The sequence below is a fragment of the Octopus bimaculoides genome, chromosome 9 (genome assembly GCF_046866305.1).
Source record: "Octopus bimaculoides isolate indiv1 chromosome 9, ASM4686630v1, whole genome shotgun sequence".
In the NCBI taxonomy this organism is placed as follows: domain Eukaryota; kingdom Metazoa; phylum Mollusca; class Cephalopoda; order Octopoda; family Octopodidae; genus Octopus; species Octopus bimaculoides.
The window spans coordinates 80,295,424-80,319,406 of NC_142936.1; the positions used below are offsets into that span (position 1 = coordinate 80,295,424).

Genomic DNA, 23,983 nt, shown 5'->3' on the forward strand with positions numbered 1-23,983 from the left:
ATGGTATACATATCTTGATTTCGGGATTAAATTCTTTAAAACCTTTTAATAACACCTAGTGTTGAATAACTCATGAAGGCGCAATGGCCCAATGGTTAGGGCAGTGGACTCGCGGTCATAGGATTGCGGTTTCGATTCCCAGACCAAACGTTGTGAGTGTTTATTGAGTGAAAACACCTAAAGCTCCACGAGGCTCCGGCAGGGGGTGGTGGCGAACCCTGTTGTACTCTTTCACAACAACTTTCTCTCACTCTTACTTCCTGCTTCTGTTGTGCCTGTAATTCAAAGGGCCAGCCTTGTCACACTGTGTCACGCTGAATATCCCCGAGAACTACGTTAAGAGTACACGTGTCTGTGGAGTGCTCAGCCACTTGCACGTTAATTTCACGAGCAGGCTGTTCCATTGATCGGAACAACTCGAACTCTCGACGTCGTAAGCGACGGAGTGCCAACAACAACAATGAATAACTCACACAAGGGTAGATAATTTATCATAATCCAATATACTAGTTTTAAATATATCACTTTACATACATACATGATGATGGCCGTCCACTCGTGACCGACGAAGACCATTGCTGACCTTCAGGAACATTGTGCGCTCTAGGACTAACTTATATTTTGCATTTGCGGCTCCGCTGGTGGCTAATGAGCCCTGCTCTTGACAAACATACACGCCTGCAAACATTGCAGACCAAGCTTTCCCCATTCACATACATAGGATCTGATCAGTTTGACGCACAGATTTTTAATTTTTTTTTTTTTTTTTTAATAAACAGTCTCAAACTTCGTATACTGGTGGATCCACGTGTCACAGATCACATACTAGATGTGTGTGTAATGAATAGATAAAGATAAAGTATCCAGGCGCGTACCGTACGAATACTCAGTTACAATTCAGTTTATGGCTAACTGCTTCAATTTATATGGAACACCTAGGATTACTTAAGATAAGCAATCCCAATATATTTCATCCGGTAAATTCTAGGTTCGCTTCGCTGAATCATAAAGATTTTACCGAAGTGCTTTGCTCAAGAACACAACGCATCGTCTGGTTTAGGAATCGAAACCACATTCTTACGATCATGAGTCCAACACCCTAACCAGTAAGCTATGCACCTCCACAATTCCGATTTATACCCACTCATAATTTTAACCTTGATTTTAGCGATAAAAAGTATATATAATATGTATTTTGAGCTTTACAATGATGATATACATAATTCTTAGTGAATTTGAGCTTCCAATTAGAACATTGCCCCCTTTTTAAGAAAGTGACGTTTCATGTAAATTGATCTTCAGTATTTAGGTCATTATTTGGTCGGTTGTACGAGATGGCACATTTATGATAGTTTTACTAATACAGGCTGTTTATTGAAATGTAATACGTCTATCAAGTACGTATTTATATTCGTGTAAACAGCAGTTCTGATCGAGCTAATGAGGGCGTCTCTATGTGGCTATTCGATCTGTTAGAAATGGCAGTTAATTTTTTTTTTCTATATTCACATCCTGCCGTCTCAGGAAAAGAAAGCATACATTAACGTAGACGTACATACTAAAAAAAATAATAATAAGTAAAAAACTAAGGCCGACATACAACGCTAGTGCACATGGAATATAAACCTCTACCGCAATCTCACATTAACCCTCACCTTCTCATCAGATGTCCTTGTATTCTTCGTAATCATCATCATTTAACGTCCATGTTCCATGCTCGCATGGGTTAGATGGTTCGACAGCACCCGACTAGATTGGGGGTTCTTTTGGCCTCCAGTGTCTGCTTTGGCAAATTTCTACTGCTGGATGCCTCTTCTAACGCCAACCACTTTACAGAGTGTACTTTCAGTACATTTTATTTCCTGTACGCCTCTATGCAAAATGGCAAGCCGTTAAACCGTTAGTACGTTGAGAAAACTGCTTAGCGGCATTTCGTCCGTCTTCATGGTCTGACTTCAAATTCTGCCGTGGTCGACTTTGACTGTCATTCTTTGGGAGTCGATAAAATAACTATCCAGTTGAGCATTGGGATTGACGTAATCGTCTAACCTCGCTCCTCAAATCGCTGGCCTTGTGCCAAAATTTAAAACCATATACGTCTCTATAAACCATGTATGTCTCTATAATACAAATTCTTGCTTCATTTTTTTATCACGAAATCACATTTAATAGAACATTTCAATACTCGAGCACAAAGCCAAAATAAGAATTTATGGACACTTTCCACCCGTCTTTACAATCTCTACAATTGTTTTTCAACACAGAACAGGCTTTGTTCACCACTGCTATCGTGCTCAATACCACGCTCTATCTTACATTTTGAAGACTACTACACCCCAAGAGAGAATAAAGACCGCTTCACTACACTGACCTTATAGGTAGAAACACACAGCTTAGAATTGAGAATCTACCATACCAGATTCATCTTTCATATCGTTTCTTTTTTATTTCTTTCAGTCACTGGACTGAGGCCATGCTTCAGCAACGCCTTGAAGTGTTTTAGTCAAGCAAATCGAACCCTCAACTTCTTTTAAGGCTGGTACTTACTAAAGGTTCCTGGCAACGTGCAGTGAAATGCATCTCGGTTGCGGCTGCTTGAAGGAGACAAGAGTGATTGCACTTTTAAAGTAATTGCATTAGTTCACACACACATTTTCCTACAGTTACACTTGTCTATATATAGCTTAAATACTTGTTTCATTGTGTTTTTACCCACTTCTATTGCAGCATCATTTTTCTGTTAGCGGATAGCTGCAATATATTAAAACACTTGAGCCAAGAAGTTAAGTAACCAAAAGATGCTGACATTAAAATATAGATTTTGATCAACTAAATTATCTGGAAGGACAACTTTCTACTCAAGGCCTGCAATTTTAGGGGATGGGACTAGTCGATTACACTGACCCCAGTGTTTCACTGCTACGTAATTTATTGACCCCGAAAGGATGAATGGCAAAGTCGACCTCGGCGGAATTTCAACGCAGAACGTAGCGCCGGGCGAAATACCGCTAAGCATTTTCTCCAGCGTCTTAACGATTCTACCCGTTCGCCGCTTCTTCTTCTTCTTCTACAACAACAACAACAACAACAACAACAGCAACAACAGCAACAACAACAGCAGCAGCAGCAACAACAACAACAACAATCCTTTCTATCATAAGCAGAAGGCCTGAAATTTGGGGGAAGGGGCTAGTCGATTACATCGACCCCAGTGCTTCACCTCGTACTCAATTTATCGACCTCGAAAGGATTAAAGGCAGAGTCGACATCGGCGGAATTTGAACTCAGAACGTAGCGACGGCATTTCGTCTAGCGTGCTAACGATTCAGCCAGTCCACCACCTTAACAACAACAATAATAATAATAATAAGAAGAAGAATCTCTTCTACTCTAGGCAGAAGGCCCGAAATTTTTGAGGAGGGGGCCAGTCGATTAGATCGACCACAGTACGCAACTGGTACTTGATTTATCGACCCCAAAAGGATGAAAGGCAAAGTCGACTTCGGCGGAATTTGAACCCAGAACGTAGCGACGGGCGATATACCGCTAAGCATTTCGTCCAGCATGCTAACGATTCCACCAGCTCGCCGCCTTAACAACAACAACGACAACAACGACGATGACGGTGGTGGTGGTGGTGATGATGCGGGCAAACGTTAAATAGAAGGAGCCAAAGTGTATAAAAGATTTATATATGACTTCAATAGAGAAAGATTTCTGAAAGAAAACAATTAATTGGTGGAAACTGTACAGAGAACTTTACTCTACAGATACGAAATGGATGTAAACAAATTATTAAGTGAGCTGAAAATAGCCCCAAAATTAGTTCTTAAAATAGAAATAATTCTAATAACTAAAAGATATATTTATATATTTCCCAGAGAAGCAGCTGGCTAAAACAGTGAAGAACTGGTCAAAGGATGATAATCAGAACATCTGACCGGGAGTGGAGTCAGTTGTCTGGACAGTTGTTACCCCCACCCTGACACTGACCACCATACCTAACAATGTGGGTTAAAATGAGGTGGTAGCATAGGTTGAAGTTGTGGTGTAAGCTGAATTGTTATAGTGTACCCAGTGTAGGTGAAAGTTACAGTGTATGTTGTAGTTAGAATGTAGATGAGAGTTGTAGCATAAAAAAAAAAGAGCACTCCGTTGGTTACGACGACGAGGGTCCCAGCTGATACGATCAACGGAACAGCTTGCTCGTGAAATTAACATGCAAGTGGATGAGCACTCCACAGACATGTGTACCCCTAACGTAGTTCTCAGATAGATTCAGCGTGACACAGAGTGTGACAAGGCCGGCCCTTTGAAATACAGGTACTACTCACCTTTGCCTGCTGAGTGGACTGGAGCAACGTGAAATAAAGTGCCTTGCTCAAGGACACAACGCGTCACCGAGAATTGAACTCACGACCTTACGATCGTGAGCCAAATGCTCCTAACCACTAAGCCACGCGCCTTCACTTGTAGCATAGATGTACCTTTAAATTGTAGTGTCGGACGAAGTTGAGGTGTAGGTCGAAGATGTGGTATAGGTTGATGTTGTGGGCATGAATACAGCTTATTAGTAGCTTGCTTCTTGCTATATGATGCAAGGCACACATTTATGGGGAAAGGGAAAGAGCTAGCTTGATGTTCACGCCTCCGAGGAGGACATTAGCCAACATAAAACAAGAGAAATGACTTCAGCTGTTACTTAAAAGTTACCCATAGATTCGCCAAGCACCGTAGAACGCTTAAAATTAAGACAAATTAACAAAAGCTAATATAAAAGAGCAACAAGGCGGCGAACTAGCAGAATCATTACAGCGCCGGACAAAATACTTAGCGGCATTACGTCCGTCTTTACGTTCTGAGTACAAATTCCATCGAAGTCGACTTTGTCTCTCGTCCTTTCGGGGTCGATGAAATAAGTATCAGTTAAGTACTGCGATCGATATAATCGATGTACACCCTCCCCTGAAATTACAGGCCTTGTACCAAAATTCGAAACCAATATAAGGGGCCAACCACACGGTCTAGTCTTCGTTGCGGTGTTGTGGCATGTGTGTGTCGATGGCATGGGAGATATACAAGCAGAACACAAACTCCTTGCTGGACAGGTCAAAGGATAAGTGCCAAACTAATATGAACTGCCTCTTCCCATATATAAAAATGGGTTTGCATAGGGCCAATACCCCTACCTAGCAAAAAGATAAAGTTACCGAAGCATCGGTGAGAATTCAGGACCAACAAGACCTGGCAGAGGCAGAAGACAATCCAGAGTCGAGAACAGTAGAGAACATCAGAGGAAAGCCATCGATGGCCTACACTCCGGAGGGAATGAAGGGATTAACTAAGTAATATGAAAGGTAGTTGATTAGTAAAATTCATCGGATAATGCTTTGTAGTATTTCTTCTGGTTATTTATGCTCTAAATCTAAATCCTACTAAGGTCAACATGGCCTGTCATCCTTTCGGAGTCAATGAAATAGTGCACGAATCAAATAAGGGATTAACTTAATTGGTTGCTAATCTGTAACGGTATGCAATAAGCAAACATGTTCCGACCCTAGTGTGAGGTTCTGAAAACAGATGAAGAGATACCACAGGGAGAATACACTAGTGTTATATCAATATTGTCTATTTGTTTACACAAACACACAAAGCTTATCGTTCACACACACACACACACACACACACTCTTTCTCTCTCTCTCTCTCTCTCTCTCACACACACACACACACACACACTCGCACATACAGACACACGCTCTTTCTCACATACACACATACGCACACTCTCTCACACACACATACACTCTCGCTCTCTATCTATCTATCTATATATCTAACTCTAACCCTAACCCCATTACAAAAAGAGACAATGAAATAGAAAAAGAAGAAAGGACAACAGTAAATACAACAGCCACGGTATGGCGCTCTATTTAGTTCATGTGACTGAATACGAAGACCTAATTACGAAATATATTGGCAACCGGACAAGAATAAAATATGAACCTTTCATCAAAGATATATTTATGAAGTAGCTTAAACAATGAAATCACACTGACTTGGACAAAATAAAAAGAAAACAGGAAAATGTACTTTACATCTGACTGCGTTTGTCTGTGTCCATTTTGGATTTTTCGTCTCCCACTGCCTACCGTAACCTATTCCTGATTAACACAATAACTTGCTATTATTAAATGGTAACGAGACTTGAGAAATGTGGTGGAGACTACGAGAGAATTCAGGCTTTGGCTCGACTTAATTTGATGATCGGTGGTTTTTGAGTTCGTATTTTACCAAAAAATAATTGTGGCATTGTTCACTCTGAGGATCAGCTAAATATGTATCAGGACTCGCCATCTGCGTATCATACTAAATCTATGCACATCATTAGAAGATTTTACACTGTGAAATTGTCTGAAATAAAATCTCTTCATAGGCGTGTCGTGGTGAAAACTCAATATACCATTATTGGATGGCTTATAAGAGGTACATTTTCCTTCTAAGAAAACGTCGCAAAAAAATTACATGGGTCCTATCTGCGAAATTGGGCCCTAAATTACAAGTTTTGATATATTTAAAACATTCTTTCTTGAGTATATGCTACTGAAATTACGGTGCGACTTTTATGCTATTAAATAAGGTACAAAGGAGCAAGACAAACATTGTGGTTACAGTAACCCACGGAAACAGCAAGAGCTTTTCGCCGTTGTTGAGGCTCGTCAATGCCGTGCATTTGACTGTCACCAACTTAAAGGAAATTCGTGTCTCGATATTTCTTTAAACACTGAGTCAAACATTCGCTGTTATTACAAAAGCTTGCCGAGCTGTAGGACACGACAGTGCCTGTTCAATTACGTATAAGAGATGAAGGACACAACGCACCGCCGAGAATCGAACTCATAACCTCATGATAGTGAGCCGAATGCCCTTGACCACTAAACCAGGCGCCTTCTACGTTAGTCACTAACGTAGTTAATTAGGTTGTGTCTAAATAGTGTTACATTAGTCACTAGTGTTAATCAATAACATTGTATTTATGATTATCATTTTTCAGACAATTAAGCTCCTCATTAGAGATGTGAAAAAAAAAAATCTTTAAATATTTACATTTTTATGTCTCTAAAATTGAAGGTTATTAAAAGTGATAATCTCATTAACAACCCAGCTCAGACATTTCGACATTTAATCAGATTGTGTGCGAGGATACGTAACGTCTGATGACAGATACAGATGCAGCCCTGCCTGCGGGATAGAACAAATCAAACTCCCGTCAATATAGAAATTGTGAAAAGGAAACGGAGCTGCATCAGTGACATTCGAAGGAGACCTCCAAGCAACGTTGTAAAACCGGTGTTAGACTGGCAACCTGAGGGAAAGGGGTGAGTTGGTTGACCTAAGAAGACATGGAAAAAATTTGTGGAGGATGAACCGAAAGCAATCCATCTCTCTTGGTCTGAAACCAAGAAGGTAGCCCGAAATCGCATCCACTGGTATAAAATGGTTTGCGGCCCTATACTCCTTCCGGAGTAATGACGACTAACTAACTATTGCCTCGTGACAGCAAAGAGACTGGTGAAAGGGAAATCATAATGATTTGTAAATAAAGAATTAAATTGATGATTCCTGGTAGAAAGATTAATAGCATCGATGTATCCATCTTATCCGCTCACTATCCTTGAGAGGGAGATGGGGGAAGAGTCCTGAAGCACCTCTTCCTTAGGGTCCTCTCAGAAGCAACTGTCATTATACTTTCCTGCTGGATTCCTAAGCATGACCAACTGAGACTACGGATATTATCCAACCATCTCGTTTTTGTTCTACCCCTAGGTCTCTTGCCAGGTTTGAAGAATCCGTCTTGCGATTCTTTCCTGCGACATTCTAATCACACGTCCGTAGTTCCAGAGCTGTGACCTCAGAATGTGGAGAGGTAACAGATCGACCTGGAGTCTCTCTGAGCTACGCCCGCCTCACATCGTTACATAATTTGAGTTGACATCCATTGTTTCAGGACCACTGCCCCTAGTCCTGCATAAGTGTTTTCTGACAGCTGCTCCTTGAATAATTACTCCCATACGCAACTCTCCTCTAGATAATAGTCTCCAGGTTTATTACCACCGATAACACAACTGCTATCTAGATAATTGCTCCGTGACAATCACCCTTTGTATAATTGTCCCCTTTGTGACAACTACCCCTCTCCCTTCGATAATGGCCCCTCAGGCAATTTCTCCAATACGACAATTACTATGTAAATATTTGTCCCTTGACAAATGACCCTTGGGTAATAGCCCCCATAGAACAATTTTACCCTAGATAACACAACTGCTATCTAGATAATTGCTCCGTGACAATCACCCTTTGTATAATTGTCCCCTTTGTGACAACTACCCCTCTCCCTTCGATAATGGCCCCTCAGGCAATTTCTCCAATACGACAATTACTATGTAAATATTTGTCCCTTGACAAATGACCCTTGGGTAATAGCCCCCATAGAACAATTTTACCCTAGATAACACAACTGCTATCTAGATAATTGCTCCGTGACAATCACCCTTTGTATAATTGTCCCCTTTGTGACAACTACCCCTCTCCCTTCGATAATGGCCCCTCAGGCAATTTCTCCAATACGACAATTACTATGTAAATATTTGTCCCTTGACAAATGACCCTTGGGTAATAGCCCCCATAGAACAATTTTACCCTAGATAACACAACTGCTATCTAGATAATTGCTCCGTGACAATCACCCTTTGTATAATTGTCCCCTTTGTGACAACTACTCCTCTCCCTTCGATAATGGCCCCTCGGGCAATTTCTCCAATACGACAATTACTATGTAAATATTCGTCCCTTGACAAATGACCGTTGGGTAATAGCCCCCATAGAACAATTTTACCCTAGATAACTTACCCCTTGGATAATTTTCCCCACAGGACAACTTCTATTCAAATAACTTCCCTCTGACAATTATCATTTATGCAATTATTAATTATCGCAATTATTGATTATTGTAATTATTAATGACATGATTATTGGTTATTGTAATTATCAATTATGCAATTATTAAATTATTGCAATTATTGATTATTCTAATTATTATACAACTGTTAATCACTGTATCTGTGTATAACTCACAATTCAGAACAAAATATGGCGATTCACAATTTTCAGTTTTAATGATATAATTATAGCAATAGAAGAATGTAAATCATGCTACTGGATAAGTCTTCTTACTGATTATTAAATAAAATGTGCAAATATAAACCCCTCGACAGAGTGTAAGTACCTTGAGAGAAAAGTTGAACCTAAGAAACATCAGTTGTGGTGTACAAGAGAGACGATTGCGCTGGCAAGGTCATGTGGCGAGAATGGATGAGGATAGCTGTGTAAAAAAGTGCCACACCCTAGCGGTTGAGAGAACCTGTGGAAGAGGTAGGGCCAGGAAGACCTGGGGTGAGGTGGTGAAGTACGACCTTCGAACATTAAGCCTCACCGAGGCAATGACTTGTGACCGAGACCTTTGGAATTATGCTGTGCGTGAGAAGACCCGACAAGCCAAGTGAGACTAAAATCCAAGGCCTCTGCCAGGGATGTAGCCAGCCCACTTATGCGTATTTCTCCTTCATTGGACACTAAACTCCGCTTGCGAAGACCTGTTGAGGCAAGTGAAATCGTTATCGAAATCGAACTAAATTCGACGACTGGCATCCATGCCAACGTCTCCTTCATTGGACACTAAACTCGGCTTGCGAAGACCTGTTGGGGCAAGCGAAAGCGAAATTGTGATGGCACCTGTACCAGTAGAGCACTAAGAGTACCGTTCGAGCGTGATCGTTGCCAGAGCAGCTGTCTGGCTTCCGTGCCAGTGACACGTATATAGCACCATTTGAGCGTGATCGTTACCAGTGTTGCCTTCCTGGCACTTGTGCCGGTGGCACGTGAAAAGACATTCGAGCGAGATCGTTGCCAGTGCCACTGGACTGGCTCCTGTGCAGGTGGCATGTAAAATACACCATTTTGAGCGTGGTCGTGGCCAGTACCGCCTGACTGGCCTTCGTGCCGGTGGCACGTAAAAGCACCCACTACACTCTCGGAGTGGTTGGCGTTAGGAAGGGCATCCAGCTGTAGAAACTCTGCCAAATCAGATTGGAGCCTGGTGTAGCCATCTGGTTCACCAGTCCTCAGTCAAATCGTCCAACCCATGCTAGCATGGAAAGCGGACGTTAAACAATGATGATGATGATTTATTATATATTTATTACCACTGATCTCATCCTCGTTGACACTCTTATATCTTTGGTTTGGATAAAGACTACACTGTAACAGTGTTATAACACTACAAAAACTAAGTCAGTAACAACAACTTCTACGACTGCCTTCACAAATGCAACTGCACATACCACACTGTATGTTGCATTGTTAGTATACATGCACCTTTATAAGGTTTAGGAGAGTTCATTTGCGATCCCACAGGGATGTCAGGATTTCACAACAACAGAAGGTAACTTTACTTCCATTTCTTTTTGTTTTTCTTTTTTAAATAAAAAAATTCTTTTCATGATTTATATTAGTTGAAAAAATTATTCGTATGCAATATCCAAGAGATTTTTTATCATTGTTAGTAAATCACAGAAACGTCTCAACATACCTTATCAAATAATTATAAGTAATCAACATTCATAGTTCGATTGGATTTAAAATGGTACACCATTGCCAGAAGGATTGACACTTACCTGAAAAAAATAAAAAAGAAACATAATATAAAACACTAATAACAAACATGACAACAAAAAAGACAAACTATTTAAAATATAAAACTTCAGGGCTGGATGTGTGGTTAAGAAGCTTGTTTGGAGCCCTCTGGTTTGAGTTCAATCCCATTGTGCAGTATTATGAGCAAGTACCTTTTATCATAGTCCAGGGCCCACCAATGCTTTGTGAGTGAATTTGGTACATGGAAACTGTGTGGAAGCCCATCATGTATTTGTGTTGTTTTCATTGTGTTTCAGTCCCCCACCACCATCTGATAACTGATGTTAATTTGTTCACATCCCTGAAACTAGCAGTTCAGCAAAAGTGATTGATGAAATAAGGAGCAGATTTTAAAAATATAAGTACTGGGGTTGATTTGTTCTGACTAACGCTTCAAAGTGGTGCCCCAGTATGGTCACAGTCCAATGAGGATTTCAGCTGAATTAATTGACCCCAGTGCTTACCTTTTTAAAGCATGCTACTAATTTTATTAGTCGCTTTTGCCAAACCTCTAAATTACGAGGTTGTAAACAAACCAACACCAACTCTCAATGGAAGTGGGTATTCACAAACACAAAGGCTATATATATATATCATTATTATTATTATTATTATTATCATCGTTTGACCTCTGCCTTCCATGCTGGCATGGGTGGGGCAGTTTAACAAGAGCTGGCCTGGCACGAGCCTGCACCAGTATTTCTTTTAACCGTTTAGGCAGGATTTTTACAGCTGAATGCCCAACCAGTCAGCATAGTATATATATATATATATATATATATATATATATATATATATCAATTTTTTTTCTCCGTGTTTTTCTCCGTGTTTTTCTCCTTGTCTCCGTATTCTTTCTGTTGAAGAGCGTAGCTCGAAACGTCAAAGACTTTCCGTATTCCCAAGCGTCATACTAATATATCCTTTTGTTATTTACACCACCTGTCCTCGTCTGTTGTTATTATTTGTATATTCTCCCATATATATATATATATATATATATATATATATATATACAGAGGGAGAGAGAAAAGTGGGCTGCTTTTCAGTTTTCATTTACCAAATTCACTCATAAGACCTCAGTCAGCCTGGGGCTATAATGGAAGACGCTTGCCAAAGTGACACACAGTAGGACTGAACCCAAAACCATATGATTGCAAAGTGAGCTTCTAAATCAGACAGCCTTGCCAACACTTAGGCATGGTTTGTAGGAAACCTAGCTGCTCTTTATAGCAGGTCGAGTGACTCTGTATGGAGACTGCCTTGTAAGCATGACAGCAGATGATTAACGAAGATGAAATCACAAGATAGCAAGGAATAATTTTTCTCCAAGATAGTATACAGTGAAATAACAAGAGATTATTAATCCATAAATTTCATCTTCTCAGTCATTATAATGGCTTTTATTCATATATACAACATTTTGATTAGTCAAAATTACTGATCACCTCAGAATTAGTTCGCCATTACATATTTCTAAAGAATTACAATAACAGACAAGATGAGCTTTTATAATCACCGTAATTATACTTTGCCTTAATGATACTTCATCTTAGATACACTGAAGTGTTCTTTAAAGATATGCAAGTGGCAACTGACCAAAATAATGGCCAAAAGATGCCAAATAACTAGCCAAAAGGTCAGTGACTTATATTCTATCATCATTGTTGCCTGTGTTGATGAATAGCATACTTAACAAGCAAGGAACCAATTAGCTGACCTCACTGTAAATAGGGACCTTCTGGTTGGCACATCTCTCCACTGTAGCTAGTACCTACACAGTAAAGCTAGTGGTGTAAGCATAGCTGAAATTTTATGAAGTTTGCTTCAAAACTACAAGTTTCCGGGTTCAATGCCACTGCACAGCACCTTAAGCCAATGTGGTTGAACGCAGTCATTGGTCAATCAAAGTCGTAGAAGTTAAATTTGGATGGAAACTGTGTCAAAGCCTGGTCAGAGAGATCATTCCTGTTCATCAGTGCTAGACTTAATCCATCATGTTTGGTTTTAAAACCACTATTGTCCATATATATATATATATATATATATATATATATATATATACAGTACATATTCTGTACATATATATACATAGGCACAGGAGTGACAGTGTGGTAAATAGCTTGCGCACACACACACACACATTGGGCGAAATGCTTAGTGGTATTTTGTCTGTCTTTACGTTCTGAGTTCAAATTCCGCTGAGGTCGATTTTGCCTTTCAGCCTTTCAGGATCGATAAATTAAGTACCAGTTGTGTACTGGAGTCGATCTAATAGATTCCCCACCCACCACTCGCCAAAAATTTGGGCCTTATGCCTAGTGTAGAAAAGAATATTAAATTGCTTTAATATACAGTATAACCTGTCATACATACAAATATTGATATCAATATATCTTTTATCTTTTACTTGTTTCAGTCACTGGACAGCATCCTTGCAGGGTTTAGCCAAAACAATCAAACCCAATACATTTTTTTGCAAAAGCCTGGTTCTTATTCTATCAGTCTCTTGTTGAACTGCTAAGTTATGGGGATGTAAACAAACTAACACTGGTTGTCACATACTAGTGGAAGACAAACACAAAGACAAACACACACACACGCACATACACATATGTATAGAACAGGCTTCTTTCAGTTTCCATCTACCAAATCCACTCACAAGGCTTTGGTTGGCCTGAGGCTATAACAGAAGATGCCCAAGGTGCCATGTGGAGAGGAAGTAAACTCCTTCCCACACAGCCACACCTACACCTAAAGAGTGTTCTGTATTCTTATTTAATACCATAAAGTGTGAGTCACATGAAAACTGACTGCTATTTCTAGCAAACTGAGCAACCACCTAAAGGATCCTGCTTATTTTCGTTTTTTTTGGTCTTTTTTTCTTCATGGTATGGTGAACTGGTATTACGTATGGGAAGGTAGTGTTATACTAAGATGATGGTGTGATAGTGAGGGAGCGGTAAGGTGAGATGTTCTCAATAAGGTTGAGGCAGCAGACAGGTAAGACCAGGTGAGCATGGTGGTTGGAGGGGGGTGAACAGATGAAAGCTGAGTATGTAGCAATTATTACCAAAATCAATAAATAGGTGAAGAAAGTGAAGGGGGAGGGAAAGATGAGGAAGGGGAGGAGTGGGGGATGATGTGAAGGTAGGAGTGGAGAGGAAGGCGTAGGCATACAGGTTGTTTTGGATTTTAATAAAAAAAAAAGGAGGGGAACAGTATTGGAGAGGGGACAATGGTGGTGAGAGAGTGAGTCGAAGGGAGTCTAGAAAATGAGTGAGGTTATCTCTCTCTCTCGCTCTCTCTCACTCTATATATATATATATATATATATATATATATATATATATAGGTATACATAATGCCTATATATACATGTGTGTGTATACATACATACATATGTATACAAACATACACACACACAATACACAATATATATACACACAAGCACACACTCACTCCATCTCTCTCTCTCTCTTTCTCTCAGTATACACACACACACACACACAGAGAGAAAGACAGACAGACAGACAGGACAGATAGATAAATTCATAGATAAATACATAGATTAATAGATAGGTAGATAGATAGATAGATACAGAGAGAGAGAGAGAGAGAGAGAGAGAGAGAGAGAGAGAGAGAGACAGACAGACAGACAGACAGACAGACAGACAGACAGACAGACAGACAGATACAGATATAGATACATGAGACCACCATCATCAACAACCTGTGTGTGTAGCTAGGATAAGGTGTGTCATGTTAGAAAAAACTTTTGATTTTGAGGATGGTGAGAACTTTCTCAGAGGTGTGTGCACACATGCACATGTGCGTGCGTGTGCATGCATATGCATGTGTGGAGGAAGAGGGCGCAAATGGGGTTCTTCACACACCTTTGTGACCTACCCCATTCTTCTTTCCCTGTCAGCAACTGCCTTCTTTTTTCACTAAACCTGCCCCCTTGACCCTACCCTCCACCACACACCTACCACCTTCGACTCCTTTCTTCACCTTCCCTCCTTTCCTTCTTTCTTTCCTTCCTTCCTTTTTAATTCCCTCTATAGTGGTACTTCTATAGGAGCAGAGGGAAGAGTATACAGGAGCAGAGCAACTGTAGGGGAAAAGGGGTTAATAGTGATACTAAATCACTATTTTAGTATGTTTTATTTATATTTTTATTATATTCTTTTTTTTTTACATGGTTACAGTGTGTCTGCCAGCTGTTGGTATTGATCCACAATCAATTGGCTTGAAGCATTTTCAGGGGTTTGTTTTTCTTTTTTTGAAGGGGTGTTTTTTAATATAGGAGGTGGGGTAGGTACTACCTTTTACTCAGTATTACTCTAACTCTTTTACTTGTTTCAGTCATTTGACTGTGGCCATGCTGGAGCACCGCCTTTAGCCAAGCAAATCGACCCCAGGACTTATTCTTTGTAAGCCTAGTACTTATTCTATTGGTCTCTTTTGTCGAAACGCTAAGTTATGGGGGCCTAAGCACACCAGCATCGGTTGTCAAGCGATGTTGGTGGGGGACAAACACAGACACACACACACACACATATATATATATATATATATACGAAGGGCTTCTTTCAGTCTACCAAATCCACTCACAAGGCATTGGTCGACCCGAGGCTATAGTAGAAGACACTTACCCAAGGTGCCACACAGTGGAACTGAACTCGGAACCATGTGGTTTGTAAGCAAGCTACTTACCACACAGCTACTCCTATACCTATGTATGTATTGTTTTAATATAACACACACACACACACACACAAACACACGTTAAGATCATTAACTAAAATTCATTTGATCTCCCAAAAGCTAAAATTCTATAGACCTGCCTCGTCAACATACACTTGAAATATGATTTCCACTGGAACCACCACAACCACCGCAAACTCCATTACAACAACAACTACAATAACAGCAATGTTCCAATGCAACCATCACTGCAACTACCATTACCATTGGCGCCATCGTGACAACCACTGCCAATCTACACGTCCCTGTCTCCACCCCATATACCAAGTAACCTTCACCCATTATCTTAGACAGAGAGTGGGGAATGGGTTGTTGCTAGGATTGTTTTAATAAACCTTGCTATAAATCATACAATATATTGATAATGATACATATATATATATATATATATATATATATATATATATATACATACATATATACACACACATATATATATATATATATATATATATATATATATATATATATATATATACATATATTTATATTTATACATATATATATGTGCATATATACACCTATACTCTTTTACTTGTATCAGTCATTTGACTGCGGCCATGCTGGAGCACCGCCTTTAGTCGAGCAAATCAACCCCAGGACTCACTCTTTGTACTTATTCTATCGGTATATTTTGCCGAACTACTAAATTACGGGGATGTAAACACACCAGCATCAGTTGTCAAGTGATGCTGGGGGGGGACAAACACAGACACACAAACACACATATATATATACATATACATATATACGAGGGACTTCTTTCAGTTTCTGTCTACCAAATCCACTCACAACGCTTTGGTCGGTCCGAGGCTATAGTAGAAGACACTTGCCCAAGGTGCCACGCATTGGGACTGAACCCGGAACCATGTGGTTGGTAAGCAAGCTACTTACCACACAGCCACTCCTGTGCCTATATATACATATGTAGAGACACACACACACACACATATATATATATATATATATATACATGCCACGAGGTATTGAAAATCATGTTGAATGTTGGGAAGAAGTTGTAAACAACAAGGGTGAATACATTATTGATTAATTAGTTGTTATTTTTTTATTAAACATTTAAAAAAATTTGAATTTAAAACAACAGCGGGAACTTAGTTGCCAACCCAATACATATATATTGTGCTCGAGTACGGCCATGCTATGGCATCCACAGCAGAAGATCACTTGCCAGCTCTTGTTTAGCTCACCAGCAATGTCCCGCAAAGTGCAAGCACCTTTCCCTTATAATGGTGGAAACAGGCAGGAGATCTCCATACAGCTGTTTCTTGGCGGTCTGAGTTCTCCGAAATATGTTTAAGCAGAAATACCACCAGAAGGCGGCAAGCTGACAGAAACATTAGCACGCCAGGCAAAATGCTTAGCGGTATTTAGTCTGCTGTTACGTTCTGACTTCAAATTCCGCCGATGTCTACTTTACCTTTCATCCTTTCAGGGTCAGTAAATTAAGTACCAGTTACGCACTGGGGTTGATGTAATTGACTTAATGCCCTTGTCTGTCCTTGTTTGTCCTCTCTATGTTTAGCCCCTTGTGGGCAATAAAGAAATTAGAAATACCACCAGCATTGGAAAGTAGGATAGTAGTAGGGAATGAAATGCAAAATATTAAGAAATACTCCGGATTTCTTTCTGATTTCACTGAACAATCAGTTTTCAGTTTAGGTCTGGGAAACCAATCAGTTTGACTGACACTGCAATCATTTATAGGACCTGCAGCCATAGACGAGAAATTAGCAATTGAAAGACATTCCATAACTTCCTTCCCTATAGCGATTGATAAACAATGCATCTGTCTCTCTCCCTCCCTCTCTCTCTCTCTCTCCCTCTCTCTCTCTCTCTCCCTCTCTTTCTCTCTCCCTCTCTTTCTCTCTCTCTCTTTCTCTCCCTCTCCCTCTCTCTCTCTCAGGAAAAATCAGCTGCATTAGACTCAAGGGAAGATGATCTAATCACATTTAGATGCCTAGAACATACTGTATGTCTCTCCTAAGTTATGTGCTGCGTACATAATTAATTAAATTAAACAAATAATTTAATTATATATCCACAATGCAACACCCTGGGATCAGCTGCATGTAAATATTGTTATATATCAATATATTTGATCTTCTAAGCGAAACCAAGGAAACTATAGTGTCATTGATTTTTCAAATTGCTGATAATATCTATTAGTCAAAACTCCTGACAGCACAGTCCCCATCTTCTTGGTGACGGAGCAGGATTTGAACTCAAAATGCACACAGGCCAAAACAAACACTGCAAGGTATCCGGTCCAAAATTCTAACAAACAATTCTGCTAATCCAAGTTCCTTGACTACTTACTTACTTAATCTCCTTGCTCTCTTTAGAGCAGAGGCCATTGATAACTTTTCTCCATTGCTTTTTCAACTCTCCATGCTTTCCTGAAGCAAGATCTTTTTTTGGAGGTAGGATGTTGGCCCTATGCAAACCCACTTTCACCTCTGGTCAAAAATAAGTTCATATTATGTCTTACCATCCTTTTATGTGTCCACCATGGGAGACCATATCGAGTGTTTTCCACTCTATTGGCACAGTTCTCATGGTCATTGAGGCACACAAGCCACCACACCACAAAGGCCAGACTTGTATATTTTTAATCAACCCCAAAAGGATGAAAGACCAGGTCCTGGGTTAGTACAAATTTATCAGCTCCAAAAGAACAAAAACAAAGTTGACCTTACAGTGAAGAGAGCCAAGACAAATGCCACAAAACATTCTATCTTACACTGTTTTTAGTATTTTAAAATATATAATAAATAAGCTATAAAACATATAAATAGTTTTTATATTTTACACACAGATATTACATAAAATTATTTTTATCTGCATTAAACCTTTTAATACCAGCCCAACTGAGATTAACCCTGGTTCTCTAATACAAACTTCCTCTTCTAACATGATCTAAATTATAATCTCCCATCAAAATTTCATGTCAATTTATGTTCCAAACACCAGATTAATAACCCTTTCTGCTAAAGGCACAATTCCTGAAATTTCGGAGGAAGGAATAAGTTGATCACATTGACCGCAAAAGGATGACAGACAAATTTGACCTCAGCACAATTTGAACTTGGAACAAGGCGGACAAAATGCCGCAAATACCAGATTAATGATGACAAAATTATATCGTTAAATTCCTCATTATTTTGAAAATTAATTGAAACATGGCACTTTAGAAAACATTCGAGCGAGATCGTTGTCAGTGCTGCTGGACTGGCTCCCGTGCAGGTGGCACATTAAAAACCACCATTTTGAGCATGGCCATTGCCAGTACCGCCTGACTGGCCCTCGTGCCAGTGGCACGTAAAAGCACCCACTACACTCTTGGAGTGGTTGGCATTAGGAAGGGCATCCAGCTGTAGAAACTCTGCCAAATCAGATTGGAGCCTGGTGCAGCCATCCGGTTCACCAGTCCTCAGTCAAATCGTCCAACCCATGCTAGCATGGAAAGCAGACGTTAAATGATGGTGATGATGATAGGCAATGCATTACAACAGAAATATACTAATGAAAGGGTTAAAGTACACAAGCAAAGAGAGCAAAAAACGTTTGGTTACAACTGATTTATATCAGAGCTGAAGTCAATAATTCTAAATGATTGACTGAATCAGCCTTTTGATATTTATTTATCACTTCCAGATGGACAAAATGACAAAGGTGATCGTTGCAAAAGTTCAAATCTAAACCATGAGGGAATTGAGTAAACACAATGACTTAACCCATTGAACCTGTGAGTACACTTTAGTAGACACAATTTAATTCCACTGTGGAATAATATTACTTTACTTGGGAAACAAAGGCAGGAAAGGTATCCCTACTATAGAATACTACCTGAATAAGCCAATTCTCTCACCCTTCAAGTGCCAAGCCTACAGGCATCAATGAACATGGACCTCCATGCCTGAATCAGAAATGTTGTGATTTTCCATGGGAAAGATACAGCAGTAGTACCCTATTTGCTTCTTGTTTTTTTGTTTTTTTTTACAGTTTAACGCATTGACCACCACATGTACAGCCAGTGGTTCATTGCAGCAAACTTCACACAACTACCATATGCACATTTTCATAATTATAATTTCAGAAAATATTTACCCTGTGCACGTAAGCAAAAGCTGGGTAATGTAGTCGCTCATCTTTGTTTATTTGTCACATGAGTGCTAAGTGTCAAAGTAGTGTGTACAGGCGTGGCTGTGTGGTAAGAAGCTTGCTTCCCAACCACATGGTTCTGGGTTCAATCCCACTGCGAGGCACCTTGGGCAAGCGTCGTGTACTATAGCCTTGGGCTGACCAAATCCTTGTGAGTAGAACTGATAGACAGAAACTGAAAGAAGCCTGTCATATGAGTGTGTGTGTATGTATTTGACATATACCTGACCATCTAGTATCCTTCATCTTTTTTTAGGGAGATTTAGTTTCTGTATCTGATACAGCAAATAACCATGTAGAGGTTTACTCATTAATCCATTTTATTTTTTATCATTAATCAGATATTTTTTTTAAATATAAAAAGAAAAAAAAAAACAGACAGACAGACAGACTATGATGCATTGAATTGAATTAATTTGCCTAATTTATTTTTAACAACTTGCACCTAATGGTTTACAATCAATATATAGATTAATATAACTGAATGAAGCAATTAATTATTCCTCTGTTGTACCTGCTTGACGAGAGGTCTGATCTGAAATCAGGTGTTAAAAGTAAAACTGATAAAAATGTAGTCTTCAATACATGGTGACTGCATCTGAAATGCGCTATGGAAGACGTTAATATTTATTATGATATAAACTATTGAACAAGTGACTGCAACATCATAAATATATTATATTCAGAATGTATTTTATTGACTGTATTTTACCGCATCTTGCTATTTCCATTGTCATTGATGTCATCATTGGCATTGTCATGTAGTTCCAGGTCAGCTCTGTTTGAGAAGGTCAGTGTTCGAAAGTGTTCCAACCATGGCAAGCCGGTCTTATATTTTGAGACGTGCATTTCAATTTTACTCCCCTTTTTTAACTCTTCACCATTCAGATTGCTCAGTCAATGCTTATTTTAATCACATTATTTTGAATTAAATAAGGCGGCATGCTGGCAGAATCGTTTGCATGCCTGGCAAAATGCTTAGCGGTATTTCATCTGCCGCTACGTTCTGAGTTCAAATTCCGCCGAGGTCGACTTTGCCTTTCATCCTTTCGGGGTCGATTAAATAAGTACCAGTTACGCACTGGTGTCGATGTAATCGACTTAATCCCTTTGTCTGTCCTTGTTTGTCCCCTCTATGTTTAGCCCACTGTGGGCAATAAAGAAATAATTATTTTGAATTAATCCTGCATTATTTCATAGCTTCAAGATCACACTGGTGCATTTTATGTGGCACCAGCACCAGCAAGGAGATCAGATAACATGCAAGACAAAGGCCCCCTCGACAATGAAGGACGAGGGAAGTTGATTTGTGCCAGTTGAGAGGATAAAGAATAGTAGAGGGATAGAGAATAGGTGTCATACTATGGAAGAGAAGCATGGCTACTCCAGTGGGAAATATAAAATAAAAATATGCAATGGAGTTTAAAGTTAGGCAAAACATGTAAGATGATGCCAATGAATAAATATAACGATAAGATATTGCATCGCACTACATAGGTTGTTTAATGCTTCAATTATATTTCGGGAAAGCTTCCCTTTATCAAATATAAAATAAAAAATAATTCATGAGCAAAATATAACCAAAGCATCAAACACCTTATCTAGGGTGACACAATATCTTGTCTGTCTTTATCTATTGGCTTCACCTTACATATTTTAATCAACACTTCGCCTGCATTGCTTAAACATAGTCTTAAAAATATTTATATTCATTAAAATATTACAATGCTTCTAGCTAATTACTATACTCTTTTACATCCAAACACGACAACCCAGTTCTACAGAAATGTCTCAGGAGCTATCTCTAAATCTTCTGATAATACTTGGCAAAGCTACAAATCTAATTAAACACAAGCCTAATAAATATATATTAATCTTTCAGATAAATAACTTTCTTTTCTAATGATTTGTTACTTAGCCAAACAGTAAGAAACGAGAGAAGGACTATAGGACAAAATCACAAACTACAGCATACACGAGATCACAAAAACACAAATTTCACAACTTGCAAGGTAAACAGAGCGATGTCACTTGGCACACTGCCTCAAGAAGGTCGCTGTTAGCTCTCATTCCACATGCAACCATGTGCTGCCATCTGTTGGCGTGCAACAGAACTAGTCTGGGAACTTTTTGATACCACCTCGTATCTCTTTAGCATCCAATTTTTTTCAGCCACCAGAGTAACTTGGGACTTTTGAAAGGAAAGTTTTATGTTACTCAGAACATATGAAGCAAAGGCTACCTAAAAGTCTGTAAATAAGCATAGATGTTTAGGACAGGCTTACAAAGATGCTTTGGACAGGCAAAAGGTTAATCTGGTTTGCGAAAATGTAAGACACAGTACAGATGACATGGAATTAAAATTTGGCCATTTATCACCACAAACCTAGAAATTGCAGAACAAGACAGAAAGTAATTAATTCTTCATACACATTTTAATTTCTTGGAATACATTTTACGAATATTACATAGATTTAGATTAAATAGGCATCACTGAAAATGGCATCTAACTCTAAAAACATAACATGTAAATAGTTAAATTTGCAGAAATTAACCATTTATGAGTAGCATGAAATGATAGCATTAAATGTCTCACCATAATCCAGAGAGATTTATAATGCAAATATTTAACACTCAAGTAATTAGCATTGAGCTATTACAAGCATGCAAAGCAATGAGAATTAAAACAATGATGTGTTTATTTACTCTTAACACATTCAGGCAGACTTGGATATAAATATGCTTTTCTCCATTGGATTCTGTCTTTAAAGAACAAGTGTTCCCATTAGACAGAATCTAACATAATTCACCCCCGAAGTCTGCTGGAATGTGTTATAAATGAATGCACAAATACATAATTGTTAATTAGTGTTAATTGTACAATACATTTATCCTGCTTCATTTTATCGTTGCAGGCAACATTCTCATAATAGCTAAAATCTATTGACCAACAGCCATCATAAAATCCAAAACACAAAGTATTGAGTATCTTTCATGGAGCTTCTATTAGGTTATACTAAAAATGAAGCCATCATTGAAGCAGTGGCTGGTTCAATTCCTTGTTTATCCATCTATTTCACCTCATACATCCCTACCATAAAAATTTGTGAAAATCATTGGTTTAGATAATCAGCTGCTGTCCAAGCAAAGATTCTTGGATCACAACAGTTTAGTGTCACAATATTTATGCCAATATCATATACCTGTGTCTTATATTCACATCATACCTCAACCTTTCTTTCGTTCTCTCATGTATTTACTTCGTAAGCAAGACACTCATTCCTCTTCCTCTATCAAAGATTCTTTCTCCAGTCTATACCTTTCTCAAAAGACGGGTCATATCTTTTAGGTACTTGGCGATCTCGCTGGTGCTAGTGCCTTGTTAAAACAACCAACCAGTACACTGTGTTAAGTGGTTGACATTAGGAAGGGTATCCAACATCAACAGTCAAATCAAGAAAGCAAGGGCCAACGCAATACATACACACCACATGCCAGTGGGGTGGCATAATTTGAAAGCTACAACATGAGGAAGTGCACAGTGATCAGTTTAACAACATCTGATAGTCTGGTCAATACAGTGATATATATATATATATATATATAAATGATGATAATATATATATATATATATATATAAATGATGATGATGATAATATATATATATATATATATATATATATATATATATATATATATATATATATACTCTTTTACTCTTTTACTTGTTTCAGTCATTTCACTGCGGCCATGCTGGAGCACCGCCTTTAGTCGAATCAAATCGACCCCAGGACTTATTCTTTGTAAGGCTAGTACTTATTCTATCGGTCTCTTTTTGCCAAACCACTAAGTGTCGGGGACGTATACACACCAGCATCGGTTGTCAAGCGATGGTGGGGGGGACAAACACAGACAAACAAACATATATATATACATATATACGACGGGCTTCTTTCAGTTTCCGTCTACCAAATCCACTCACAAGGCTTTGGTCGGCCCGAGGCTATAGTAGAAGACACTTGCCCAAGGTGCCACGCAGTGGGACTGAACCCGGAACCATGTGGTTGGTAAGCAAGCTACTTACCACACAGCCATTATCGTCATCATCATTTAACGTTCACTTTCCATGCTAGCATGGGTTGCACGATTTGACTGGGGACTAGCGAACCAGATGGCTACACCAGACTCCAATCTGATCGAGCAGAGTTTCTACAGCTGGATGCCCTTCCTAACGCCAACCACTCCGAGAGTGTAGTGGGTGCTTTTTACGTGCCACCAGCACG

The 23,983-nt window shown here is 39.1% G+C and overlaps 1 protein-coding gene across 4 annotated transcripts in view; it reads right to left on the reverse strand.

Annotated features, from left to right (window-relative positions):
- LOC106871398 (solute carrier family 12 member 1) overlaps nucleotides 1-23,983 on the reverse strand; it is a 170,397-nt gene that overhangs the window by 58,208 nt on the left and 88,206 nt on the right. For 2 of the 4 annotated variants that reach the window (XM_089357859.1, XM_089357860.1), the window contains one exon: nucleotides 1-10,732. This exon is cut by the window's left edge and continues 2,795 nt beyond it. The exons of the other annotated variants lie outside the window; for them this stretch is intronic. In XM_089357859.1, coding sequence (XP_089213985.1) covers nucleotides 10,694-10,732 — 39 coding nt within the window. In that variant the 3' untranslated portion in view covers nucleotides 1-10,693. The remainder of the gene's footprint in view (nucleotides 10,733-23,983) is intronic. 4 annotated transcript variants of the gene reach the window in all.